The 23,578-nt window shown below is 39.7% G+C and overlaps 1 protein-coding gene across 2 annotated transcripts in view; it reads right to left on the reverse strand.

Annotated features, from left to right (window-relative positions):
- The window catches only part of LOC140725205 (regulator of microtubule dynamics protein 3-like), a 294,527-nt gene that overhangs the window by 180,906 nt on the left and 90,043 nt on the right, over positions 1-23,578 (reverse strand). For both annotated transcript variants that reach the window (XM_073040345.1, XM_073040344.1), the window contains one exon: positions 19,487-19,547. In XM_073040345.1, the coding sequence (XP_072896446.1) occupies positions 19,487-19,547 (61 nt within the window). The remainder of the gene's footprint in view (positions 1-19,486; positions 19,548-23,578) is intronic.

Genomic DNA, 23,578 nt, shown 5'->3' on the forward strand with positions numbered 1-23,578 from the left:
TGTAGTGGAGAGTATATTGCATGGCTGTATCATAGTCTGGTATGGAAGCACCAATGCCCTTGATGAAAAATAGTTGATATAGCCCAGTCCATCACAGATAAAGTGCCCCCCCACCACCATTGAGTAAATTTATACGAAACATTCTCACAGGAAAACAGCAACCATCACCAGAGGTCCCCATCATTGCTGTGATTGGGAAGAAGATACAGGTGCCTCAGGACTCACCCCACTAGGTTTAGGAATAGTTATTACCCCTCAACCATCAGGCTCTTCGACCAAAGGGGATAATTTCACTCAACTTCACTTGTCCAATCATTGAAAGGTTCCCACAACCTATGGACTCACTTTCAAGGACTGTTCAACTCATGTTCTTGATAATTATTGATTATTTATTATTTATTTCTTTTTGTATTTGCACAGTTCGTTGTCTTTTACACACTGCTTAAACGGCCAAGTTGTTGGGGTCTTTCTATATTGGTTATTATTCTTTTATGGATTTACTGAGTATGCCCAAAGGAAAATGAATCTCAGGGTTGACATACGTGTACTTTGATAATAAATTTACTTTGAACTGTTCTCCCACATTCTATTTTGGAAATATCTTCTCTTTTCAAAAGTGCCTTTGACAAGATATATGGCAATAAATACTAGGCACTTTCCTCACTCTTGCTTGGCCAGTATTCTATTGGATGCTTCAAAGCATGCATAAAAGTTGTTTAGAGCATCAGGGAGGGAGGCATCACTGGTACAGTTGACTTTATTTTTCCTTGCATAGTCAGTAATGTAATGCCCTTGATAATTTTCATTGCTGCCATTGTTGTAGCTCAGCTAGTTTAGCAACATGGGAAATTTGGGTATGCAGATTTGTATATCATCATGTTACTCCAGATGAGAAACTTGGGCCTGCTAAGAAACTTGAAATATACTAATTTTCCTACAATTACATGTTACAGAAATGCAACCTACCTTTAACATTTTGCAAGAACACAATGAGAACTTGCCATAGTACAGTTCTCATGGCTTATGATTGTATAATGCACTATACCACACTCTATGTCTTTATTAACATATGTACATACAGTATTATTTCCTAAATAAAAGTAGAAAACTCCTGCAGACAGAGAGCTTTTGTTCTGGGTATGATGCTTGCATAACTCAGGATATAACATTCTCTGCAAATAGAATACTGAACTGTGCTTTAAATATACAACAAGAGTCCATGCAGAAGCCAAACTAAAGATACAGTTCCATGGTGACCTAGTCTGAGGACAGTGCCACTTTGGTACAGATATATCTGGAGAATCTGTTTTTCAACACATTATAATATTGAAGCAGTGCTATGGAACGAAATACTTTAAATTTTTGACCTCTAACATTGAAACTAGACATCCACAGGTCAGTAATTGAAAACATTTAATAACAATGCCAAATAATATTCTCTTTGCTCTGTCACATCTCAGAACTTTAGCAACCTATTTCTACCCTCATTTCTCTAACAGCCTTCCTGAGTGTACTTGAATGCTCGAATACTAGATCAATTGCCCAAATGTCAAGTTTTGACCATAGATGTAAACTCCTAACTTCTATAAAACATATTTTAAATTGTTGCCTTTCATATCCAAAGCATTTAATTATGTTACAAGAGTTTTAATGTTTTCCAGTGATGTAATTTCAATGCTATCACAGCAAATAATTTTCAAGACATTACAGGAAATCTGTCAATAAGAATTGCACAAAATCACTGATATGCCAACACAAAAGTGAGGGTGGTTATGGGCTGAATTACCATTCTCTGGAATTTAGTATAAAATCTCATCTTCAACACTGACAGGCTTACAGAGTTAAAAGTACTGTTTTTCATATGGGACGTTTCTATCAAGGCTTCGCCTGCCCTCTTAACTAAATATTAAAAAACCTATGGCAGTTATCTGAAAGGGAAGAGTGGATTTCTTTATTTCTTTTCTTTCAAGAAACACTGACTGTTAATGATTACAGTCCTGGTTGGAAGGCAAATGAAGTTCCTCAGAGCTTATTTTTACAAATGTAGACAATTTTACAAACCAACTAACTTTCAGTGCTGGACCAATATCCCAGTGTAGTTTGCATGATATACACAGGCACAATCAACAGGCAACATTGAACAATGTGACATTCTGGAAGTAAATAGTTACTTTTTATCTTACCTCTGGAAATGATAGGTTTAAAAACTCTTCTGCCCCTTAGTCCAAGCATAAAGTCAATGGAAAACTTAATATTCACTGGCAGAAATATTGCCTGAAACAGGTGCATTCCAAAACTGCTGACCCCTCAAATAATGCCAGTACATTTACATGGTGTACTGGTGGCATCTGGTGGTAGAAACCAAATACAACTAGAAACACATTTTCAACAAAAGAGCTGTGAATTAAATTTAAAACAACAGAAAATAACTCATTAATTAGAATTTATAAGTACTGAAGATATTTGCCTAATTGGCTCATTTGGGAGGAAATCTGATTTGCTTCTTATAGTTGACTTCTAACCTGAAATGAATAAGCTATATTTATACAAACAGATGTGGTACTTATGAAACTATCACATCCCCTCATCTTGGCCTCTCTGACAACTTCTCCATAATGTTAGTCCCAGCATGCCAACCACTGCTGAAAATGGATAAAACAGTCAGAAGGACCAACACTATATGGTCTCATGAGGCAAACTCTATGTTTCAGGACTGCTTTGAACAGATCAACTGGCAGATGTACAAGGAGACTGCCATAAATGAAGAAGATACAAACTTCGACAAATATGCCTTATCTGTCATCAGCTACATCAGAACGTGTGTAAACAACATTGGTACCCCAAGAACAGTCATCTCACAGTCCAACCAGAAGCTCTGGCTGAACACGCACAAGTACATTCCATATTAACAGCCCAGGATGCTGCCTTTAAGTCCAGTGACAGAACAGCCAGGAGAAACCTTATCTCAGTGACAAGAGGGCAAAGTCTTGTCTATGCACCAAAAAAAATCAGGAACACCTGATAGATACATGGCACATGTGGCTGGGTATCAAGCACATTACTGACTATGCAAGGAAAAATAAAGTCAACTGTACCAGTGATGCCTCCCTCCCTGATGCTCTAATCAATTTTTATGCATGCTTTGAAGTATGCAACAGAATACTGGCCACAAAAGCTACCCCCTCCCAGGTGAGCAGCCACTGTCTGTAACAGAGCTTATGTGAGAAGAGCTCTACAGAGAGTCAATCCCCATAAGGCAGTGGGCCAAATAACACCCTGAGCGAAGTACACCACTGGAGTGGGCACACCATCTTATGGATATCTTCAAGAACATCTTCAACACTTTACTCATCCACATGCTTCAAATAAGCCACCATTACTCCTGTACTAAAAAAAACTAGACCTTCAGAACTAAATGATTACCACCCATGGCAGTGACACCAATCAACATGAAGTGCTTTGAACGGCTGATACTGGCACATATCAAGAACAAACATTGCTGCCATATTGGACACTACTCTATGAAAGATGCCATAGCATCTGTCATGCACCTGGCCCTGACACTTATGTCAGAATGCTGCTTCCGGATTTAACTTCAGTATTCGACACTATTGTCCCACAGGACTTGGTGAACAAACTCCTACACTTCAGTCTAATACAGCAACTGGGTGCTGGACTTCCTAATGAACAGAGCTCAGATAGTCAGAATGCACAACTGCTCCTCTCTCCCCATCATCCTCAACACAGGTGCCCCTTAAGGCTGTGTGTTGAGCCCACTGCTGTATACTCTACTCACACATGACTGCATGACCAAACACCAGAGCAATCACATTGTCAAGACTGCTGATGATTTGATAGTGGTGGGGATCATCACCAACAACAAGATGGCCTACAGAGATATGGAAGAGCTTGAGGTCTGGTGCCAGGTAACTAACCATTTCCTTAACATCACAAGACAAAGAAGATGTTTATTGACTTTTAAAATCTCATACCGCTCACACCCTCTTTACATTAGCGGTTCAGAAATGAAAATTACAAGTAGTTTCAAAATGAACATCACATACAACCTCTCATGGTCTTAAAATACATCCTACACAGTCAAGAAAGCTCAATGTCTCTACTTAAGAAAGCATAAGGGAAAGCTTAAGAAAGCTGGACTTCGCACATCCATATTCACATCATACTACAAATGCACAGTAGAGAGCCACTGAAAAGCTGTATCACTGCTTGGTACGGAAACTGCAATGAGGCCTTCAGGAAGGATCTATAATGGGTAGTCTAAACTGCCCAATGCATCACTGGCACCAGCCTACCCGCCATCAAGGACATATATACATAAGGATGGTGGAAAGGGGCCAGTAACATCATGATCCCACATACCCTGCTCATGGACTGTTTGTCCCATTCCCATTAGGGAGGAGGCTACATAGCATCCATGCCAGGTACACCTCACGCAACAGTTACTTTCCCCAAACAGTAAGGTTGATCACTGCTCCACCACTACTTTATTATTTCCCTTATGTAAAGCCCAGTATCACTTTATGGAAATACAATCAACTTATATAAGCTATCTTATGTATTTATATTTATTGAGTTTTTTTTAAACTTTATTGTGTTCTTTATCTTTTTTTTGTGCAGCATCAGACCCGCGGTAACAACTATTACGTTCTCCTTACATTTATATACAGGAAATAACATTAAACAATCTTGAATGAAAAGAAGACCCGGAGGAACTACATTGGTTTGATCATAGCATCAATTCAAAGGAACAAGCAGTTAACTTTGCAATGCCCTCCAGTTTCACTGTAACAGTGAAGGGCTTGTGTCAACATAGGAATAAAATTTCAAAAGATTAATTATGAAGCACATTCACAGGAGCATATTTATCAATGTCTCAGGAGTCCTGCATTCTATTCCTGAGTAGAGCACTAATGCACCAGAGTGTAAGAACTCTGAAAAAGTTGAAACAGAAGGGTGCTAAGATCTTCAACAATTAAGTCCCATGATATCAGCAAGTATGAGTAAGAAAACCCTTAGCTGGTTACCAAGCATCACTCTCCCTCAGCTAATGAATTACTACTTCCAGTTGAATATCACTTGGAAGGATCACACAGGAAGACACACCATGGAATGTAGGAGTTCAATGGACATTTCTAAGAATAGTTTGATATACAGCCATTGAGCAAGCTACACTGAATTCTAAAAAACAAAGATACCTACTAGACTATTAACAGTTAATAAGGGCACTACCACAAAGAAAAAAATCTATTTCATCTTGACCACATTAATCACCCCATACCAGATGCAATGAATGAAAGTATTGGTAGAAATGACCATTGTGCAGCCTTTCAAAAGATAAAGTTTCATTTTTACTCTGCGGATACCATTAACTACCAGCATGCTCTAATGTCTCTGTTGGGAGTGACCTGTATTCCAGCACAATCTGTACCACATGGCCTACTAGTCCCTTATCCTATATTAAAAACTAACAATTTTGAATAAGTACTCAAACTGATGAAACTACAGTGAAAGACTGCCATAATTGGGTTTAAAGAAAGAGGAAGTAGTTGCACAAAATCCTCATCATCAGCTGTCGACACCCAACAAAAGAGTGCAAAAGGTGAAATATGAAGTCTAAAGTTCTTATAAACATCTTTAGCATAAGTGCCCAGTGAGATATTAAGAAGTGGTTAAACAGAAGACACAGCAAAACAAAAAGTCTTGACAACATTTTAACTGCAGTACTCAAGGCCTATTCTTCAGATTTATTCACACTTCCAGCAAGTGCAACTATTAAGACATCTATCCAATAAAATAGAAAGTAACAAAGACATGTCATTTTGCTCTCAAGTCCAATTTGCCCATCAATCTACTCATATTCTTGAAGTGATGAAAACTATAATCAATTGTGTAACTGAAGGAGAATCGAGACAGCCTGCCTTCTGAAGCTCATTTTGAGCTCCTTCAAGGAAACTCAATTCAAGACCTCATTACTGTAATTTATTAGGCCAATGGTGGTCTAAAACATAGCAAAAAGAGAAGAAAGTGGACAGTAACTGCCCTTGACATCAGAAGATAAATGATAAACACAATAAGCCTTGCACTTAAGACTAAATCTAGGATACAGGAAGATGGTTGCCATTTTTGGAGGTCAATCTCAGCCCCAGAATATTATTACTAGTGTTGCTCAACATAGCTTCCACGTCAGCCATATTCAAACATTTTATAAATTATTTACCTATCACAACTTCAGTACAGAGAATGCTTGTTTATGATTGCATGACTTTCAGTTTTACTTGCAACTCTTCAGATAATAAAACTACCTGTTTCAGAATGCTGCATGACTTGGCTGACATCCAGACTTGAGCTTATTAATTTCATCCAAACAAGAGTCATATGAGGGGTTATTGATAAGTTCGTGGCCTAAGGTAGAAGGAGTCAAATTTTAGAAAACCTAGCATATTTATTTTCCTACATTTACACACTTAGTCCAGCGGTCATGGAGCATACCGATCCCTTCTTTGTAGAAGTCCTCCAGAAGTGGTCCACAGCATGGGGTGATTGATAAGTTCATGGCCTAAGGTAGAAGGAGACGAGTTATTAACTTCAAACTTTCTGCATTTTCACTCAGTTGAACTGCACGTGCATGTAACGAGAGCTGTATAACTCATCTCTTTCCACCTTAGGCCACAAACTTATCAATCATTCCTGCTGTGGACCACCTGGAGGTGCAAGACACTCTCGTTACATGCACGTGCAGTTCAACTCTTTGAGTGATAATGCAGAAAGTTTGAAGTTAATAACTCATCTCCTTCTACCTTAGGCCACTAACTTATCAATCACCCCTGCTGTGGACCACTTCGACAAAGAGGGATCCATATGCTTCACGACTGCTGGACTAAGTGTGTACATGTAAGGAGAGGACTATGTTGAAAAATTAATGTGCTACGCTTTCTAAAATTGACTCCTTCTACCTTAGGTCACAAACTTATCAATCACCCCTCATACAATGACCATGTGCAGACTGAGCAGGTTTAAGCACTTGTCCTCCATGTTCAGTGGTATTACCAATGTTATTCCATTTCTACCTATATCAGCTTCCAAAGGTTCAGCATATTTAAGTTCCATTTAGACAATTCAGGATATTAAAGCAGCAGACCAGAGGCCACATAGGGCAAGGCAACTCTAAACTCTATATACAAGTCCTGGTCAAGGGTGTACCAGAAAATCCTATTAAGATTTCTTCAACAGCACTTCCAGACCCAAAATCTCTTACACCTGAAAGGACAAAGGCAGTGGACAGAATAGGAAAACTAAAACAGTAAAGTTCACATGGAAATACACCACTTCAGTGCCGATGGGTTGAAAAGTTGAATATCACTACAAGTGGTTGAATACATGGAATGGAACAGGTCAAAATTATGATCCCTACCACTCTTCTATGGACACCTGCAGATGGGCAGCAAATTATGTGACAGAAATTCCACAAGTGATTAAAATATTAAATTTCTTGCTAAATAGAAACAATAAGTTCCTGAACATGGCTGGGCAAATTATTGGAGGATGGGTGATGGGAGAATAAGCTACAGAATGAAGAAAAACTGAATGAAAAATAAGAACATGTACAGATTGGCTGTAAGAAAAAACAATTATTGAATAGCATCCAATATACAGTGCCAAAAATAAGTATTCACCTCCCTTGGAAATTTTCATGTTTTATTGTTTTACAACATTGAATCAGTGGATTTAATTGTTTTTTTTGATCAAAAGAAAAAGACTTTCATGTCAACATGAAAGCAGATCTCTACAAAGTGATCTAAATTAATTACAGATATAAAACACAATATAATTGATTGCATAAGTATTCACCCCCTTCAAGAAAGTATTTAGTAGATGCACCTTTGGCAGCAATTACAGCCTTAAGTCTGCATGGATTGGTCTCCATCAGCTTTGTATATCTGGACACTACAATTTTGCCCCATTCTTCTTTACAAACCTGCTCAAGCTCTGTCAGATTGCTTGGGGTTCCTGAGTGAACAGCCCTTTTCAAATCCAGCCACAAGTTCTCAGTTGGATTGAGGTTTGGACTCTGACTTGGCCACTCCATGACATTAACTTTGTTGTTTTAAAGATATTCCTGTGTAGCTTTGGCTTTATGCTTGGGGTCATTGTCTTGCTGGAAATAAATCTTCTTCCAAATTGCAGTTCTCTTGCAGACTGCATCAGGTTTACTTCCAGGATTTTCTTGTACTTTGCTGCATTCATTTTACCATTTACCTTCACAAGCCTTCCAGGGCCTGCTGCAGTGAAGCATCCCCACAGCATGATGTAGCCAGCACCATATACCTCATGATAGAGATAGTGTGTTTTTGATGATGTGTAGTGTTTGGCTTACACCAAAAAGCTCAATTTTGGTTTCATCAGACCATAGAACCTTCTTCCAGCTGACTTCAGGGCCTCTCACATGCCTTCCAGCGAACACTGAGATTTCATGTGTTTCTCCCCCCCCCCCCCAAAAAAAAAGTGGCTTTCACTTTGCCACTCTCCCATAATGTTGTGACTAGTGAAGCACCTGGGCAACCACCACCATGCTTCACAGTAGGAATGGTGTGCTTTTGATAATGTGCTGTCTTTAGCCCGGTGGCAAAAAAGCTCAATTTGGTTTAATTAAACCATTAAGCCTTCTTCAAGCTGGCTTCAGAGTCTCCCACATGCCTTCTGGCTAACTAGCCAAGATTTCATGTGAGTTTTTTTTTCCCCCAACAGTAGCTTTCTCTTTGCCACTGTCCCATAAAGCTGCAACTGGTGAGGCACCCAGGCAACACTGATTGTATGTGCAGTCTCTCCCATTTCAGCCACTGAAGCTTGTAACTCCTCCAGAGTTGTCATAGGTCTCTTGCTGGCCTCCCTCACTAGTCTCTTTCTTACACGGTCACAGTTTTTGAGGATGGCCTGCCTTAAGCAGATTTACAGCTGTGCCATTTTCTTTCCATTTCTTGATGATTGACTTAACTGTACTCCAAGGGATATTCAGTGCCTTGCAAATTTTCTTGTATCCATCTCCTGATTTGTGCTTTTCAATAACCTTTTTAAGGAGTTGCTTGGAGTGCTATTTTGTCTTCATGGTGTAGTTTTTGCCAGGCTACTGACTCACCAGTAGCTGGACCTACCTGATACAGGTGTATTTTTACTAGAATCAATTGAAACACCTCGACTTCACACAGGTCTCCAAAAACAGATATCCATTTAATTAATTGAGACTTCAAAAACTAATTGGCTAAACCACTGATGATGTGGTGTGTTATATTAAAGAAGTGTGAATACTTTCAATCAATTATTTTGGGTTTTATATTTGTAATTAAGATCATTTTCACTTTGACACTAAAGAGTCTTTTTCTGTTGATCAGTGTCAAAAGAGCCAAACTAAATCTACTGTGATTGAAAAACAATAAAATATGAAAACTTCCAAGGAGATGAATATTTTTATAGGCATTTTAGATTAAGCACACATTTTGGTCCAATGAGAAATATCAGGGGTACCTATTTTTGATCTAATAGCACGTGGCTTAGGATTTACTTTGCTCCAGAACTAAGCCTCTTGGCACAGAACAAAATTTGACTGCAGAGGAAAGATCTGCATCTTAATTCTAGAAATAACTATAGAGTTACAGAGGGGAAAACACTGCACTTGCCAATAAAAACAATCAAGATTAGCAATGAACTTGGGGAATTAATGGGAAATGAATAAGTGATAGAGAGCAGACCCAAGTCTGCCAAGTAATTTTCAATTTTAAAACAAACTTGGAACTTGATAAGATCATATCTCTTTCCCTTTAATATTGAACTTAAACAAACGAAATCAACCCAATTGAAGAACATGGCATGTTAGTCACGTATTCATTTAAATTCACATCAAAACAGATTTAAACCAGATCAGTACAAAATAAGAAAATGTACCACAAAAAGTTATGTTGTAAACATAACATGGAATGCAATCTTAAACAAATGGCATACATATATAAGGTACAAAATCTGTCTTGTTCCTTGTATCTTCACCAAAGCTATACCTATAGCTGAAGTAATAATGCATGCAGAACTCTTTTCTTTTTGCTTTCGTTAACTCATCACAGCTCCAAGGATTCAGGTAGAATCCTGACTTCAAGTGCTGTGTGGGATTTACACACTCTCCTAAATTTGTGTGGGTTTCTTCAAAACAACAAAATGGTTCCTGCAAATGGTTAACCCTTTAAAGAGATAAATGACAAAAAATAAAGGGAACTAATGGCACGCAAGGCAGAATAAACTTTAGGGCTACAGGGAAAGAAGAGAAGGGAGAGTGGAACTGACAGTAAACAGGTACTCAGAAAGTGGTGAGTGCGTGGAATGGGCTGCCGGCAACGGTAGTGGAGGCAGATATGATAGGGTCTTTTAAGAGACTTTTGGATAGGTACATGGTGCTTAGAAAAATAGACGGCTATGGGGAAGTCTAGTAACTTCTAAGGTAGGAACATGTTGGGCACAACTTTGAGAGCCGAAGGGCCTGTATTGTGCTGTAGATTTTCTATGTTTTCTAAGTTTTAAGGAAAACTGAAACTAGTCCTTGAAGTAAAACTCCACCACATACAAAATTAAATATAGAGTATATTATGAATGTTCAAAATGAATACTTTTATTCTCTGATATGCATATGCCTATGAAGACTATTCAAAGGATGAGATCAACATAAGAAGTGGTAGGAGTAGGCCACGAGCCAGTTTTGACATTCAATAACATCATGGCTCATCTGATATTGGTTCTAGTTCCACTTTTCTATTTGTTCTCTGTAATCCTTACAGAGCAAAATCTATCTCAACTGTGAATATATTCAAATACTTCAGCCTTCACAACTATCTGCAGAAACATTTCATAACTCCCTGAGAGTAGAAATTCCTCTTCATCTCTCAAATGGATTACATCTCCCTTCTGAAACTATATCCCTTTGTTCTAGTCTGTCCAAGAAAGAAAACATCCTCAATGTCTGGATTGAAACAAAAGACATAAAATACAACAAATTTATTTATTTATCACAGAATTAGTTCTCAGGTCTGGATGGCAAATTAATGTAGTATTTAATGGATTGGGAAATGATAGAAAATGTTTCATAGCAAACAGTAAGCAACTTAAAGTTCAAGTTTTTTGTCATTCAACTATATACATGTACACAGTTAAAATGAAGCAACGTTCCTTTGGGATCAAGGTGCAAAACACTACATATATCACATACAGCACATAAAAAATATGAACACAATAACATTAACATGTAATAAAAAATAATTCTGTAGATGTATAAATTGACACAAGGTGCACATATGACATATAGTTAAATATACCACAGTATAATGTTACTGGTGCTGTCATAATAATGTGTACTGGGTAATGAGCACTCCAAGAAACTTGGTGCTCTTAATTCTTCCCACAGAGGATCTATTGATGTGTAGTAAGGAATGGCGAGTCTGCACCCTCCTGAAGTCCACAATCATCTCTTTAGCCTTGTCCACATTGAGACTCAAGTTGTTGTGTCCACAAGGCACTCCACCTCCTCTCTATATGCCGACTCAACTTTGTTGCTGATGAGGCCAATCACTGTTGCATCATCAGCGAATTTAATGTGGTTAGAAATGGATCTATCACAAAACAGGTAGTCCTGTGTGGTGGTGTGGGGGGGCGGGGTAATCACTGTGATGGAGTTAGAAACATTGCTGTCAACATGAAATGTTTACGGAATCTCCATCCAAGATTTAGTTACTGAGGGAGGTATTGAGACTTTCTACCCACCAGCTTCTGAGGAATAACCATATTGAATAAAGAACTGGTTGATGAATACCATTCAGATATAGGAAACACCATTCTCTAAATGGGACAGACGTAAGTAGAGGGCAGAGGCAATTGTATCATTGGTGGATGGATTTGGGCAAAATGCAAACTGGTAAGAGTCCAATGTAGTAGACTGGCTGCTCAAAGCACCTCGTTATCATTGAGGTCAGTGCCACTCAACAGCAGTCGTTACGGCAGGTTACCATCAGCCTCTTGGCACTGGGATGATGGTGGAGGTCTTGAAGCCTGCAGGGACAATGAACTATCTCATTGAGATATTAAAGATGCCTGTGAGAATATCTGATAGCAGGGCTGCACAGTCATTCAGCACCTGACTAGGTCTATTATCAGGCCCCACAGCTTTGTGTGGATTGATCCTGACTAGGGCTTCCTTGAATCAGCTGTGGGCAGATATTCCTTGGGGGGTGGGGGGCGTCTTCCTCAACAGCACACCGTTCAGTGCCTAGAAGACATTCAACCTATCAGGAAGAGAGGTACCACTGTCATTGAAGTGCACGGTGATGTTATAGTCTGTTATGGATTGAATGCCCTGCAACATTCGCCAGCTGTACTTGGTATCACAGAAGTGGTTGTAGATTATCTGTGTACATTTACAGGAGTATTACAAAAATATACATCTTAGTTCTAACTCTATACTGTTGATACTGAGGATTCAGTATCAGCTTTCAAGAGTTAAAATGCCTATCAACTCAGCTAAGCACTTGTTATCCTAGTTGTTAGTTGCAAGTACTCATGTTTTCATGAAGCTGTGGCAAGGCAATTTAGTGATGTATTCTCTCCTAAATGCAACTGAAAATAATTAGAATACTAAGTAAATCAAATGAAGGAAAATTAAACTAATTGAACTTTCTCCAATATTAAATCAACTTCATTTTTGATAAAATCACCATTCAAATTTTCTACAATTATTAGCAGTATTCAATAAGAACTCAATACTTTAAATGTGCTCTCTACTTAACTATTGAAAACAATAATGATAAAAAGCATACACTATGGATAAGTCTCTGGATTTGACTGCATCCTGTCAGGAGGGCACAGTGTGAAATTCATGTACTATTGAAATTAAAGCTGGGATAATACAATGCAATTGATAACAGGCAACTGTGTCTTAAGTGGCATAACTACAAAATAGAGATTGGTCATAGCCTGTAATAGAGCATTGACCAGCGACCAATCCAGACATCGGAAGACTGAGAGGAGGGGATTTCAATCAGGTCCACTGTCCAAGTAGAAAAGACAGCAACAAGTGGGTCGTGGCAGCATAATAGAGCATTGACCAGTGACTAACCTGGGTTTGTGATTGAATAACAAGAGCAAATTAAAGGCAGGCAGGGACAAGCGCAGCAGTTACTGTCGCAGTGGCTGTCGTCCAAGTGGACCGAGTCAGGGTGGTGATCGTGAGGCCTTAGCTCTTTGAGGGTTCAGTCAGGAAAGCAAAATAAAATAAAAGCTCTAAGTTAGGCTTTTTTTCCCTCTCTTCTTTATATCTGTGCAGTTAAGACAGTAGAGATGCCAGGAAGGGTAGTGGAATGCTCCTCTTACAGGATGTGGGAAGGCAGGGAGACCTCCAATGTCGCTGACAACTACAACTGCAAGAATTACATCCAGCTGTAGCATGTAACAATCTGTGTTAAGGAGTTGAAGCTGGAACTGGATGAACTCTGATTCATTTAGGAGGTTGAAAGGGTGACGGATAGGACATATGGAGAAATAGTTACACCCAAGGTGCAAGAAACTAGGTGACAGTCAGGAAGGAGAAAGGAGTTAAGGAGCCTGTGCAGAGTAAGTACCCCTGTGGCCATCCCCCTCAACATGTTTATTACTTTGGTTATTGTTGGATGGATGACCTAACAGAAGAAAGTTACAGTGGTCAGGTCTCTGGCATTCAGTTTGCTTTGGCCTTAGAAGGGAAGGGGATAGAAGAAGCACACTGTGGTGATAGATGATTTGTTAGTTAGGGGAATGGACAGGAGGTTCTGTAGGCGAGACAGAGATTCTCAAATGGTATGCTGCCCCCAGGGTGCCAGGGCCCAAGACATCTCTGATTAAGTCTTCAGGATTCTTAAGTGAAAGGGTGAACAGCCAGTGGTCATGGTCCATGTAGGCACCAATGACATTGTTAGGATAAGTGATGAGGTTCTGCATAGAGAGTTTTGGGAGTTAGGTGCCAAGTTAAAGGGCAGGACCTCCTGGATTGTAAACTCAGGATTGTTACCCGTGCCATGTGCTAGTGAGGCCAGACCTACAAAGATTATAAAGTTTAATACATGGCTAAGAGTTGGTGTAGGAGGGAGGACATAAGATTTTTGGATCATTGGCCTCACTTCCAGGGAAGGTGGGACCTGTACAGAAGGGATGGTTTGCACCTGAATTGGAGGGGGACTAATAACATAGCAGGAAGGTTTGCAAATGCTGCACGGTAGAGTTTAAACTAGAGTTGCAGGGGGATAGGAACCAGAGCGCCAGAACAGTTAATGGAGAGGTTGTGCAGGCAGATCCTGGTAAGAATAGTGCAACTAGTGTCCTGAGCTGATGATACTTCAGTGCAGGAAGTATCACAGGAAAGGCAGATGATAGTGCTGAGCATGGAAAGCTAGCTTACAAACTGAGGCAATGTGAACTGAGGAGAGGCTTTTGAAGAAGCAGAATTGCAGTCAACTCAAGATGAATGGCAATGTGAAGGGCAGACAAAATCAAGAAGGGTGAATATAGGACTGAAGGTGTTATATTTGAATGTGCGCAGTATACCAAATAAGGTATCTGAACTTCTAGCACAGTTACAGATTGGCATGCATAATGTCGTAGGCATCATTGAATCATGGCTGAAAGAAGATTATAGCTGGGAGCTTACTATCCAAGGATACAAGGAAATTGGAGGGCGGGGGGGTTGGTGTTCCTCAGGTGGGAAAAAAATGAAATCAAATCTGTTAGAAAGAGGTGACATAGGGTTGGAAGGTGTTGAATCATTGTCGATATAGCTAAGGAACTACAAGGGTAAAAAGACCCTGAAAGGAGTTATGTACAGACCATCAAACAGTAGAGTGGATGTGGACTATACATTACAACAGGAGATAGAAAATGTATGCCAAAAGGGCAATGTTACAATAGTCATGAGGGATTACAATATGTGGGTAGACTGGGAAAATCAGGTTGTTGCTGGATTCCAAGAAGAGGAATTTCTAGAATACCTATGAGATGGCTTTTTAGAGTAACTCATGGTTGAGCCCACAAGGGAATCAGCTATTCTAGATTGGATGTTGTGCAATAAACCAGAATTGATCAGAGAAAGCTTAAGATAAAAGTACCCTTAGGGGAAGTGATCATAGTATGATTGTATCCACCCTGAAATTTGAAAAGGAGAAGCTAAAGTCAGCTGTATCAGTATTATAGTGGAGTAAAGGGAATTACAGAAGCACGAGAGAGGATTTGGTCAGAATTGTTTGGAAAAGAGAGAGAGAGGGAGAGGGAGAGGGAGAGGGAGAGGGAGAGGGAGAGGGAGAGGGAGAGGGAGAGGGAGAGGGAGAGGGAGAGAGAGAGAGAGAGAGAGAGAGAGAGAGAGAGAGAGAGAGAGAGAGAGAGTGCGTGTGTGTCTCTCTATATATATATATATATATACATACACACACACACACACACACAGTCGGCCCTCCTTATCCGTGGGGGATTGGTTCCAAGACCCCCTGTGGATACCAAAAATTGCGGATGCTCAAGGCCCCTATTTAACCTGGCTGAATGCAGTGATCTTTAGGACCCAGCGGAACCCCAGACTTTATTTAACATGCTCAGTGCGTTGGACATTAGGATCTGGCGGTGCAACTCTGAATCCGCAGTGTTTCTGTTCACGAAAATAATCATGATCACGATTGAAAAATAAGGTGGAAATAATAGAGCAATCGGAAAGAGGTGAAACATCATTGGTCACTGGAAAAACATTAGGCTACAGTCGGTCAATGATCAGAACGATTTTAATGGAGCATGTGAAAGGCCCTGCCCCGATGAAAGCTACAAGTATTACTAAGCAACGCAGTGGTTTAATTATTGAAATACGTATGTTTCTTAAGTGTTTTATATGCATAGAAAGGTAAAATATGTACTATATACTAAGAAAAACATTTGACTAACTGATGCTAAATACCAGATGTACCTGTTCCGACTTCAAATCCGACTTAAAGACGGACTCAGGAACAGAACTCGTTCATAACCCGGGGACTGCCTGTACTTTTAAGTCATTTCTAGATTACTTGTAATACCTAATACAAAGTAAATGCTATGTAAATAGTTGTTAGACTGTATTGTTTAGGGAATAATGACAAGAAAAAATAGTTTATACATGCTCAAATAACGAGTGCTGGAGAGAGAACTTCCGGGTTTTCCCGATCCGCGGTTTTATATTATATATCTCCATATCCCAAAGAGGAAGAAGTATTCTAAAGACAAGATGACTGAACTGTGGCTAACAAGTGAAGTCAAAGCCAAGAAAAAAGCCAAAGAGAGGGCATATAATAGAGCAAAAATTAGTGGTAAGTTAGAGGATTGGGAAGCTTTTATAAACCAACAGAAGGCAACTAAAAAAGTAATTAAGGTAAAAAAAATGGAATACAAAAGTAAGCTAGCCAATGATATTAAAGAGGATACCAAAAGTTTGTTCAGATACATAAAATGTAAAGGAGAGGTGAGAGGGGATATCAGACCGCTGGAAAACTATGCTGGAGAGGTAGTAACGAGGGACAAAGAAATGGCAGACGAACTGAATGAGGATTTTGCATATGTCCTCACTGTGGAAGACACGAGCAATATAGTGGAAGTTCCAGGTATCAGTTGTCATGAAGTGTGTGAAGATTTCTAGACAGAAAGTTCTTGAGAAACTCAGAGGTCTGAAGATAGAAACTGAGATAGGTCATGTGGACTAGATGGTGTACACTCCAGGGTTCTGAAAGAAGTGGTTGAAGAGATTGTGGAGTCATTTGTAATCATCTTTCAAGAATCACTAGATTCTGGAATGTTTCCAGTAGACTGAAAAATTGCAAAAGTCACTCCATTTTTCAAGAAGGGAGAGAGGCAGAAGAAAGGCAACTTTAGGCAAGTTAGTCTGAACTAAACAGTTGGGAAGATGTTGGAGTCTATTATTAAAGATGAGGTCTCAGGGTACTTGGAGACATATGATAAAATAGGCCATTGTCAGCATGGTTTCCTCAAGGGAAAATCTTGTCTGACTAATCTGTTAAGACTTCTTTGAAGAAATAACAAGCAGGATAGACAATGCAGAATCGGTTGACAACACACACAAAATGCTGGTGGAACACAGCAGGCCAGGCAGCATCTATAGGGAGAAGTGCTGTTGGCGTTTCGGGCCGAGAATCAGTTGATGTGTACTTGGATTTTCAGAAGACCTTTGACAAGGTATCACACGAGGCTATGAGCCCATGAAATTACAGGAAAAATTCTAGCATGGATAAAGCAGTGGCTGATTGGTAGATGCCACAGAGTGGGAATAAAGGGAGCCTTTTCTGGTTGGCTGCCCATGACCAGCAGTGTTATATGTCGATAATTTGGATGATAGATTGTTTTGTTGCAAAGTTTGCAGATGATATGAAGATAGTGTTACGAATGTGCCACAACTCTGAGGGGCTGAAGGGTACAAAGTAGCCCCCTCCTTTTTGAGAATCGCAAGATCGCTATTAATTCGGGTCTGGGACCCAGGAAATGAGAGAGAATCCACAAGGTTTTGGAATGTGTCCTGGCCTCAGCGAGACAAAGCCACGGATAACGGCCATTGTCTCTTGGAGACGGAATTGTGTATTGAGTACTGTACTATTCATTGAAGCCCCTCAGGGGACGACCAGAGTGGGCTGGTTGAGGGATTGCATCATCCCAACCTGATTGACATCTGAGACCCCGTGAGTAAGGATAAAAGAGGGTCTGGGGAACAACCCCTTTAGACGCACCAGGAGAAACGCTGGAAAGCCGGTGACAGCGTTTTATAGCGAACGCCGGTGAGGGCCCGTGTGCGTCCTCCCTTGCCAGGGTAGCGGGCTCATCACGGAAGAACGGCTTAGCTAAAGGAGAGGCCACAAGTGAAAGGCCACACCAACGAGACTCTGACGGATCAAAATCATAAAAAGGAAAGCCGGCAAGTTTCTCCAAATCTCTCTCTCTCTCCAACTAAAGGCTGCAGCCTGAATGAACTGAGTGACTTTTATATTTCCATCGGACAATACATTATCCCCTAGACAACGATAGAGCTATTTCTTATTGATTATTATTATACCCGCGCTTTTAGATTTAGTATTGACGACGTATATTATCTGTATGTTTGCATTGATATTATTTTTGTGTATTTTTACTAATAAACACTGTTAAAAATAGTACCATCAGATTTCAACAGACCTCTCTATCTTTGCTGGTAAGTGACCCAGTTACGGGGTTCGTAACAATAGGAGGAGGGGAAGGTAGTTTTAAGGAAGTAGAGAGGCTACAGTAGGATTTAGAATAGGAGAATGGGCAAAGAAGTGGCAGATGGAATATAGTGTTGGATATTGTATGGTCATGAAATTTGGTAGAAGAAATGAAAGGGTGGATTATTTTCTAAATGGAGAACAAGTAGAAAAACTGAGGTGCAAAGGGACTTGGGAGTCCTTGTGCAGGATTCCTGAAAGGTTAATTTGCAGTTGAGTCTCTGGTGAGGAAGGCAAATGCAATGTTAGCATTCATTCCAAGAGGACTAGAATACAAAGCAAGATGTAATGTTAAGACTTTATGAAGCACTGGTGAGGCCTCACTTGGAGTATTGTGAACAATCTTGGGCCCCTTATCTTAAGGATATGCTGAAATTGGAGAGAGTACAAAGGAGGTTCACAAAGATGATTCCAGGATTGAATAGACTGTCATATGAAGAGCATTTGATGGCTTTGGGCTTGTATGCACTAGAATTCTGAAGAATGAGGGGAGACCTAATTAAAACCTATTGAATGGTGAAAGGCCTTGATAGATTGGAGATGAGAAGACGTTTCCTTTAGTGGGAGGGTCTAAGACCAGAAGACGCAGCCTCAGAATCGAGGGGCATCCTTTTTGAACAGAGATGAGGAGGAATTTCTTTAGCCATAGAGTAGTGAATCTGTGGAATTCTTTGCCTCAGGCAGCTGGGGAGGTCAAATCTTTATGTATATTTAAGACAAAGGCTGAAAGATTCTTAACTGATCAAGGCATGAAAGGATACAGGGAGAAGGCAGGAGATTGGGGTTGAGAGGAAAATTGGATCAACCCTGATGAAATGGTGAAGACTCGATGGGCCAAATGGCCCAAATCCACTCCTATATCTTATGGTCTTGTGGTCTAAACCTGGCATAAGGACACAAGTAACCCTGTGGCCCCTCAAATCAGCACTATATTCAATAAGATTTTAACTTATTCTATACTTCATCACTTTCCTATCTGCTGGTCTTTCCTACAAAAGTTTCTAAAAATCCAAGCAACTGAAAATCTGCAATTGCTACAGAACTTGTGATATTTACAATCCATTGAATTAAGATTTTTTTTGAATCCTAAAAAAAATTCTATTCTGATTTACATGCACTGAATATTTCTGTTCCAGTGTGGAGAGTTTTGTACATACCACTTGTGGCATTCTGCACATGAATCATCTAGCTGAAAACCAGTTTTTGCCACTTCTTTTCCTGAATGAAAAATAACAAGACAAACATTTAGCAGGTGGATAGTGAGCACTCCACAAGCTGAATTCATCATTGCTAAGTTCCTTGAATTTGACAAATTTCAGGGCTAGATCCAATAGTGAATCATTCACACAAATAACAATTTGACTTAAATTATGAATAAAGACTGAATTTCAATACTAAAAGCTAAATCTTTGTTTCAGTAAGATTGAACAATATATTAAAATATTCTCAAAGAGTTGAAAAGCAATCTCATATTGTTCTTAAAAGTGTGAAATCTTAAATTAATCAACCCAAGATTTCCTCACAACTAACAACAGCAAAGATGGGATTTAATAGGATTTTCTTCAAACCAAAATTTACTAAAAACAGAAAAAAAACTCAGTGGGTCAAACAGCATCTGTAGAAGCAAATGGATGGTTGATATTTTGGGTAATAGCCAATATAAAGAGCTGAGAAAGAGGGATTACACAGGAACTGGTAGGTGGTGGATGATGGACAAATGGAGCTAGGTGGGTGACAGGGCATGAAAAAGAGTCTGGAAGGCGATAAATGGAACTACTGAAGGGATAGATTATGGGAAGATAGAATCAGATTGCAAAGCATACATATCTAGGTAACACAGAGAGAAAATAGAAAAAGCTGACTTTCTTGCTCTAACTTCTCATCTTTATTTCTAGTCCTGATGTAGGGCCTCAACCCAAAAAGTCAACTGTTTTCCATTGACGTTGCCTGGCCTGCTGAGCTCCTCCAGCAATTTGTGTGAAAATTGGAAGTAACATTATGACACAAGTTGGCAACTGACTGCAAGTCAGGTGACAGCAAAGAAAAAGGGGTCTGTTCTCAAATCCATTCACTTCATTTTGAGAAAGGTATATCAAAATATTTTCCTCATGATGACAGACCAAAGGGATAGGAGAAGCAAAGAGATTTTGGTTTGCTGTTCAGTGGGTCATGATTGTCTTTGTATGTGAGTCACTTAAAGTTAACATAGTGAAGCATACATTTAGGAAGGCAAACAATAATATGCTCTTTATTGCAAGAAGATTTCAATACAAAAGTAGAAATGTACTGCTCTAATAATCTAGCCCTTCGACAAGAATGCATCTGGAATATTGTGTGCAATGCTGGTCTCCCTACTCAACTCAAGGAAGGATATACTTGCATTAGGGGAAGTGCAGAAAAGTTTCATTAGATTTATCTCAAGAATGTGGGTTTGTGATATGAAGGATTAATCAGAGTGAAGCTAAATATTCAATTATAGAAGAATGAGAGGTAATCTCATTGAAACATATAACATTATCTCAAGGCTTAACAGGGTAGATGGAGAGATGTTTGGCCTGACTGGATTAAAAAAGGGGCTGGCCATTCTAGGTAGATGAGAAGAACTTCCTTCACCCATGGAGTGGAGCGCTTTGGAAGTTTCTATCTAAAAGTGCCATGGTACTCAGTTGTTAAGTATATTCAAGACTGAGACTGAAAGATCTTGTATTTTAAGGGAGTCAAGGTATATAGGTTTAGAGCCGGAAAAGACACTGAGATAAAATAAGAGGCAGTACCTTAAAGATGGTGAAGCAAGCAAGAAAGACTGAATAGCCTATGCCTGCTTTTATTTCTTGCTCTTGTATGTCATGAATCCCAAAAAAACCTGAAGGCTGGTGTACAATTACAACAGTAATAAAAAATAATAATTCAAAGTGTAAAATATATTTTAGTTATATACTGTAAATGCACATTTGGAGTAGCACATTCACTTTCAGAGATCCATTCTCAGGCAGGACACATACAATTTCTATTCCAAATATGAAACATCTAAATCTGAACTTCAATAGTCTCTGAAATAAAACCATAAGATGTAGGAACAGAATTCAAAACGAGAAAATCTGCAGATGCTGGAAATCCGAGCAACATACACAAAATGCTGGAGGAACTCAACAGGCCATGCAGCATCTGTGAATTAAGTACATTTGACGTTTTGGCCTGAAACATTGACTGTACTTCTTTCCATAGATGCTGTCTGGCCTGCTCAGTTCCTCCATCATTTTGTGTGTGCTGCTTGGAGCAGAATTAGGTCTTTCTTCCCATCGAGTCTACACCATTCTATTTGGCTGATTTATTATCCCTCTCAACCCCATTCTCCTGTCTTCAACCAGTAACTTCTGACACCATTACTAATCAAGAACTTAACGACTTCCACCATAAATATACCCCATAACCTGGCCTCCACAGCCATCTATGGCAATAAGTTACAGAGATTCACTGCCCTCTAGCTAAAAAAAAAATCCTCATCTCATATCTTTGTATTTTGAGGCTGTGCCTTCTGGTCCTAGACACTCAAACTATTGGAAACATTCTCCCCATGTCCCCTCTGTCCAGCAAAGACAGAATGGAGGAGAGGCAGATTCAAGGCCCGTCCACCTAAACCAAGAGCAAAGTTTAATCGATCTAAGCGCAAGGCCAATTTGGAAAGATTGGGAATAGGTCAAAAAGTGATGGTGGGGTCCAAGCCCAAAGCTTATCGATGTGACAGGGCCTGGGTCCTAGTGTGAGAAACAACCTGATGTTTGGACGATTTAAATGCTAGGCCAGATGGACTGAGAAGACAGGGTGTCAGGACAAGAGGCATGGGTCAGGCCGTTTCTGCTCGCTGCTCTGCAATAATTATTTGGCTCTGTGCTGAACTGAAGCTGAGTCTGAGGCCTGCTTTGGGTTCCGTGCCTGAGAGAACTGCGACATTTACTCAGTTCTGCACTAACTGAGACGAGGCTGTGACCTGCTCCAGGCTCCGTGACGCCTACTCGGCTCTGTGCTGAGCTGAGGTTTGCTCCAGGCTTTGTGTCTACAGACTCACGTTTGTTCCGAAAGCTATTTACTTACTTTTATTGTTTCCCTTATTTGTTTATTTTTCCTCTCTGTACACTGGGTGTTTGCAGTCTATTTTTTTTAAATGGGTTCTTTTGGGTTTCTTTGTTTTGTGGTTGCCTGCAAGGATACGAATCTCAAGGTTGTAGAATACATACATACTTAGATACTAAATGTACTTTGAACTAGAATTCCTAAGTCCCTTTGCACCTCTGATTTCTGAATTTGCTTCCCCTTGAAAAGAATATTCTATGCCTTTATTTGTTCTATCGAAATGCTTGACCATAAACTTCCTTACACTGTATACCATCTGCCACTTCTTTGCCCAGCCTTCTAATCAGTCCAAGAACTTCTACAGAATCCCTGCTTCCTCAACACTGCCTGGCCCTCCACATATCTTTGGCATCATTCACAAACTTGGTCACAAAACCATCAATTCATATAATGTGAAAAGGAACAGTCCCAACACTGACCCCTATGGTACATGTCTGACACTGTCACTGGCAGTGAACCAGAAAAGGTTCCCTTTATTCTCACTCTCCGTCTCCTGCCTGTCAGCCAATCTTCTGAACATGCTAGTATTTTTCTTGTAATACCTTGGGCTCTTATCTTGTTTAGCAGTCTCATATGCAGCACTTTGTCACATATTGAAAATCCAGGTAACTCTCCTTTATATATCCTGCCTGTTATTTCCTCAAAGAATTCCAACAGATTTGGCAGCCAAGACTTCCCCTTAAGGAAACCAAACTGATTTTGCCCTACTTATCAAGCGCCTTCAAGTACCCTGAATAATGAACTCAATAATGAACTCTAACATCTTTCCAACCACTGAAGTCAGGCTAACTGGCTTATATCTTTTGTTTCCCTCCCTCCCTTACTAAAGAGTGGAGGGACATGAGCAATCTTCCTGTCCTCTGAAAACATTCCAGAATCTAGTAGTTCTTGAAGGATCTTTAATAATGGCTCCACAATCTCTTTAGCTACTCATTTCAAAACATGGGATGTAGTCCATCTGGTCCAGGTGACTTATGTACCTTCAGACTTTTCAGCTTCCCAAGTATCTTCTCCTTACAATCTTTCATTCACTTAAATAAATAAATCACAGGCATTCTCTCAAGCAAATCACAAAGCCTTGAATCTTGCAAAATTTATTTCACAGAAACCCTACAGCA

The sequence above is a fragment of the Hemitrygon akajei genome, chromosome 3 (assembly GCF_048418815.1).
Source record: "Hemitrygon akajei chromosome 3, sHemAka1.3, whole genome shotgun sequence".
NCBI classification, from domain to species: Eukaryota; Metazoa; Chordata; class Chondrichthyes; order Myliobatiformes; family Dasyatidae; genus Hemitrygon; species Hemitrygon akajei.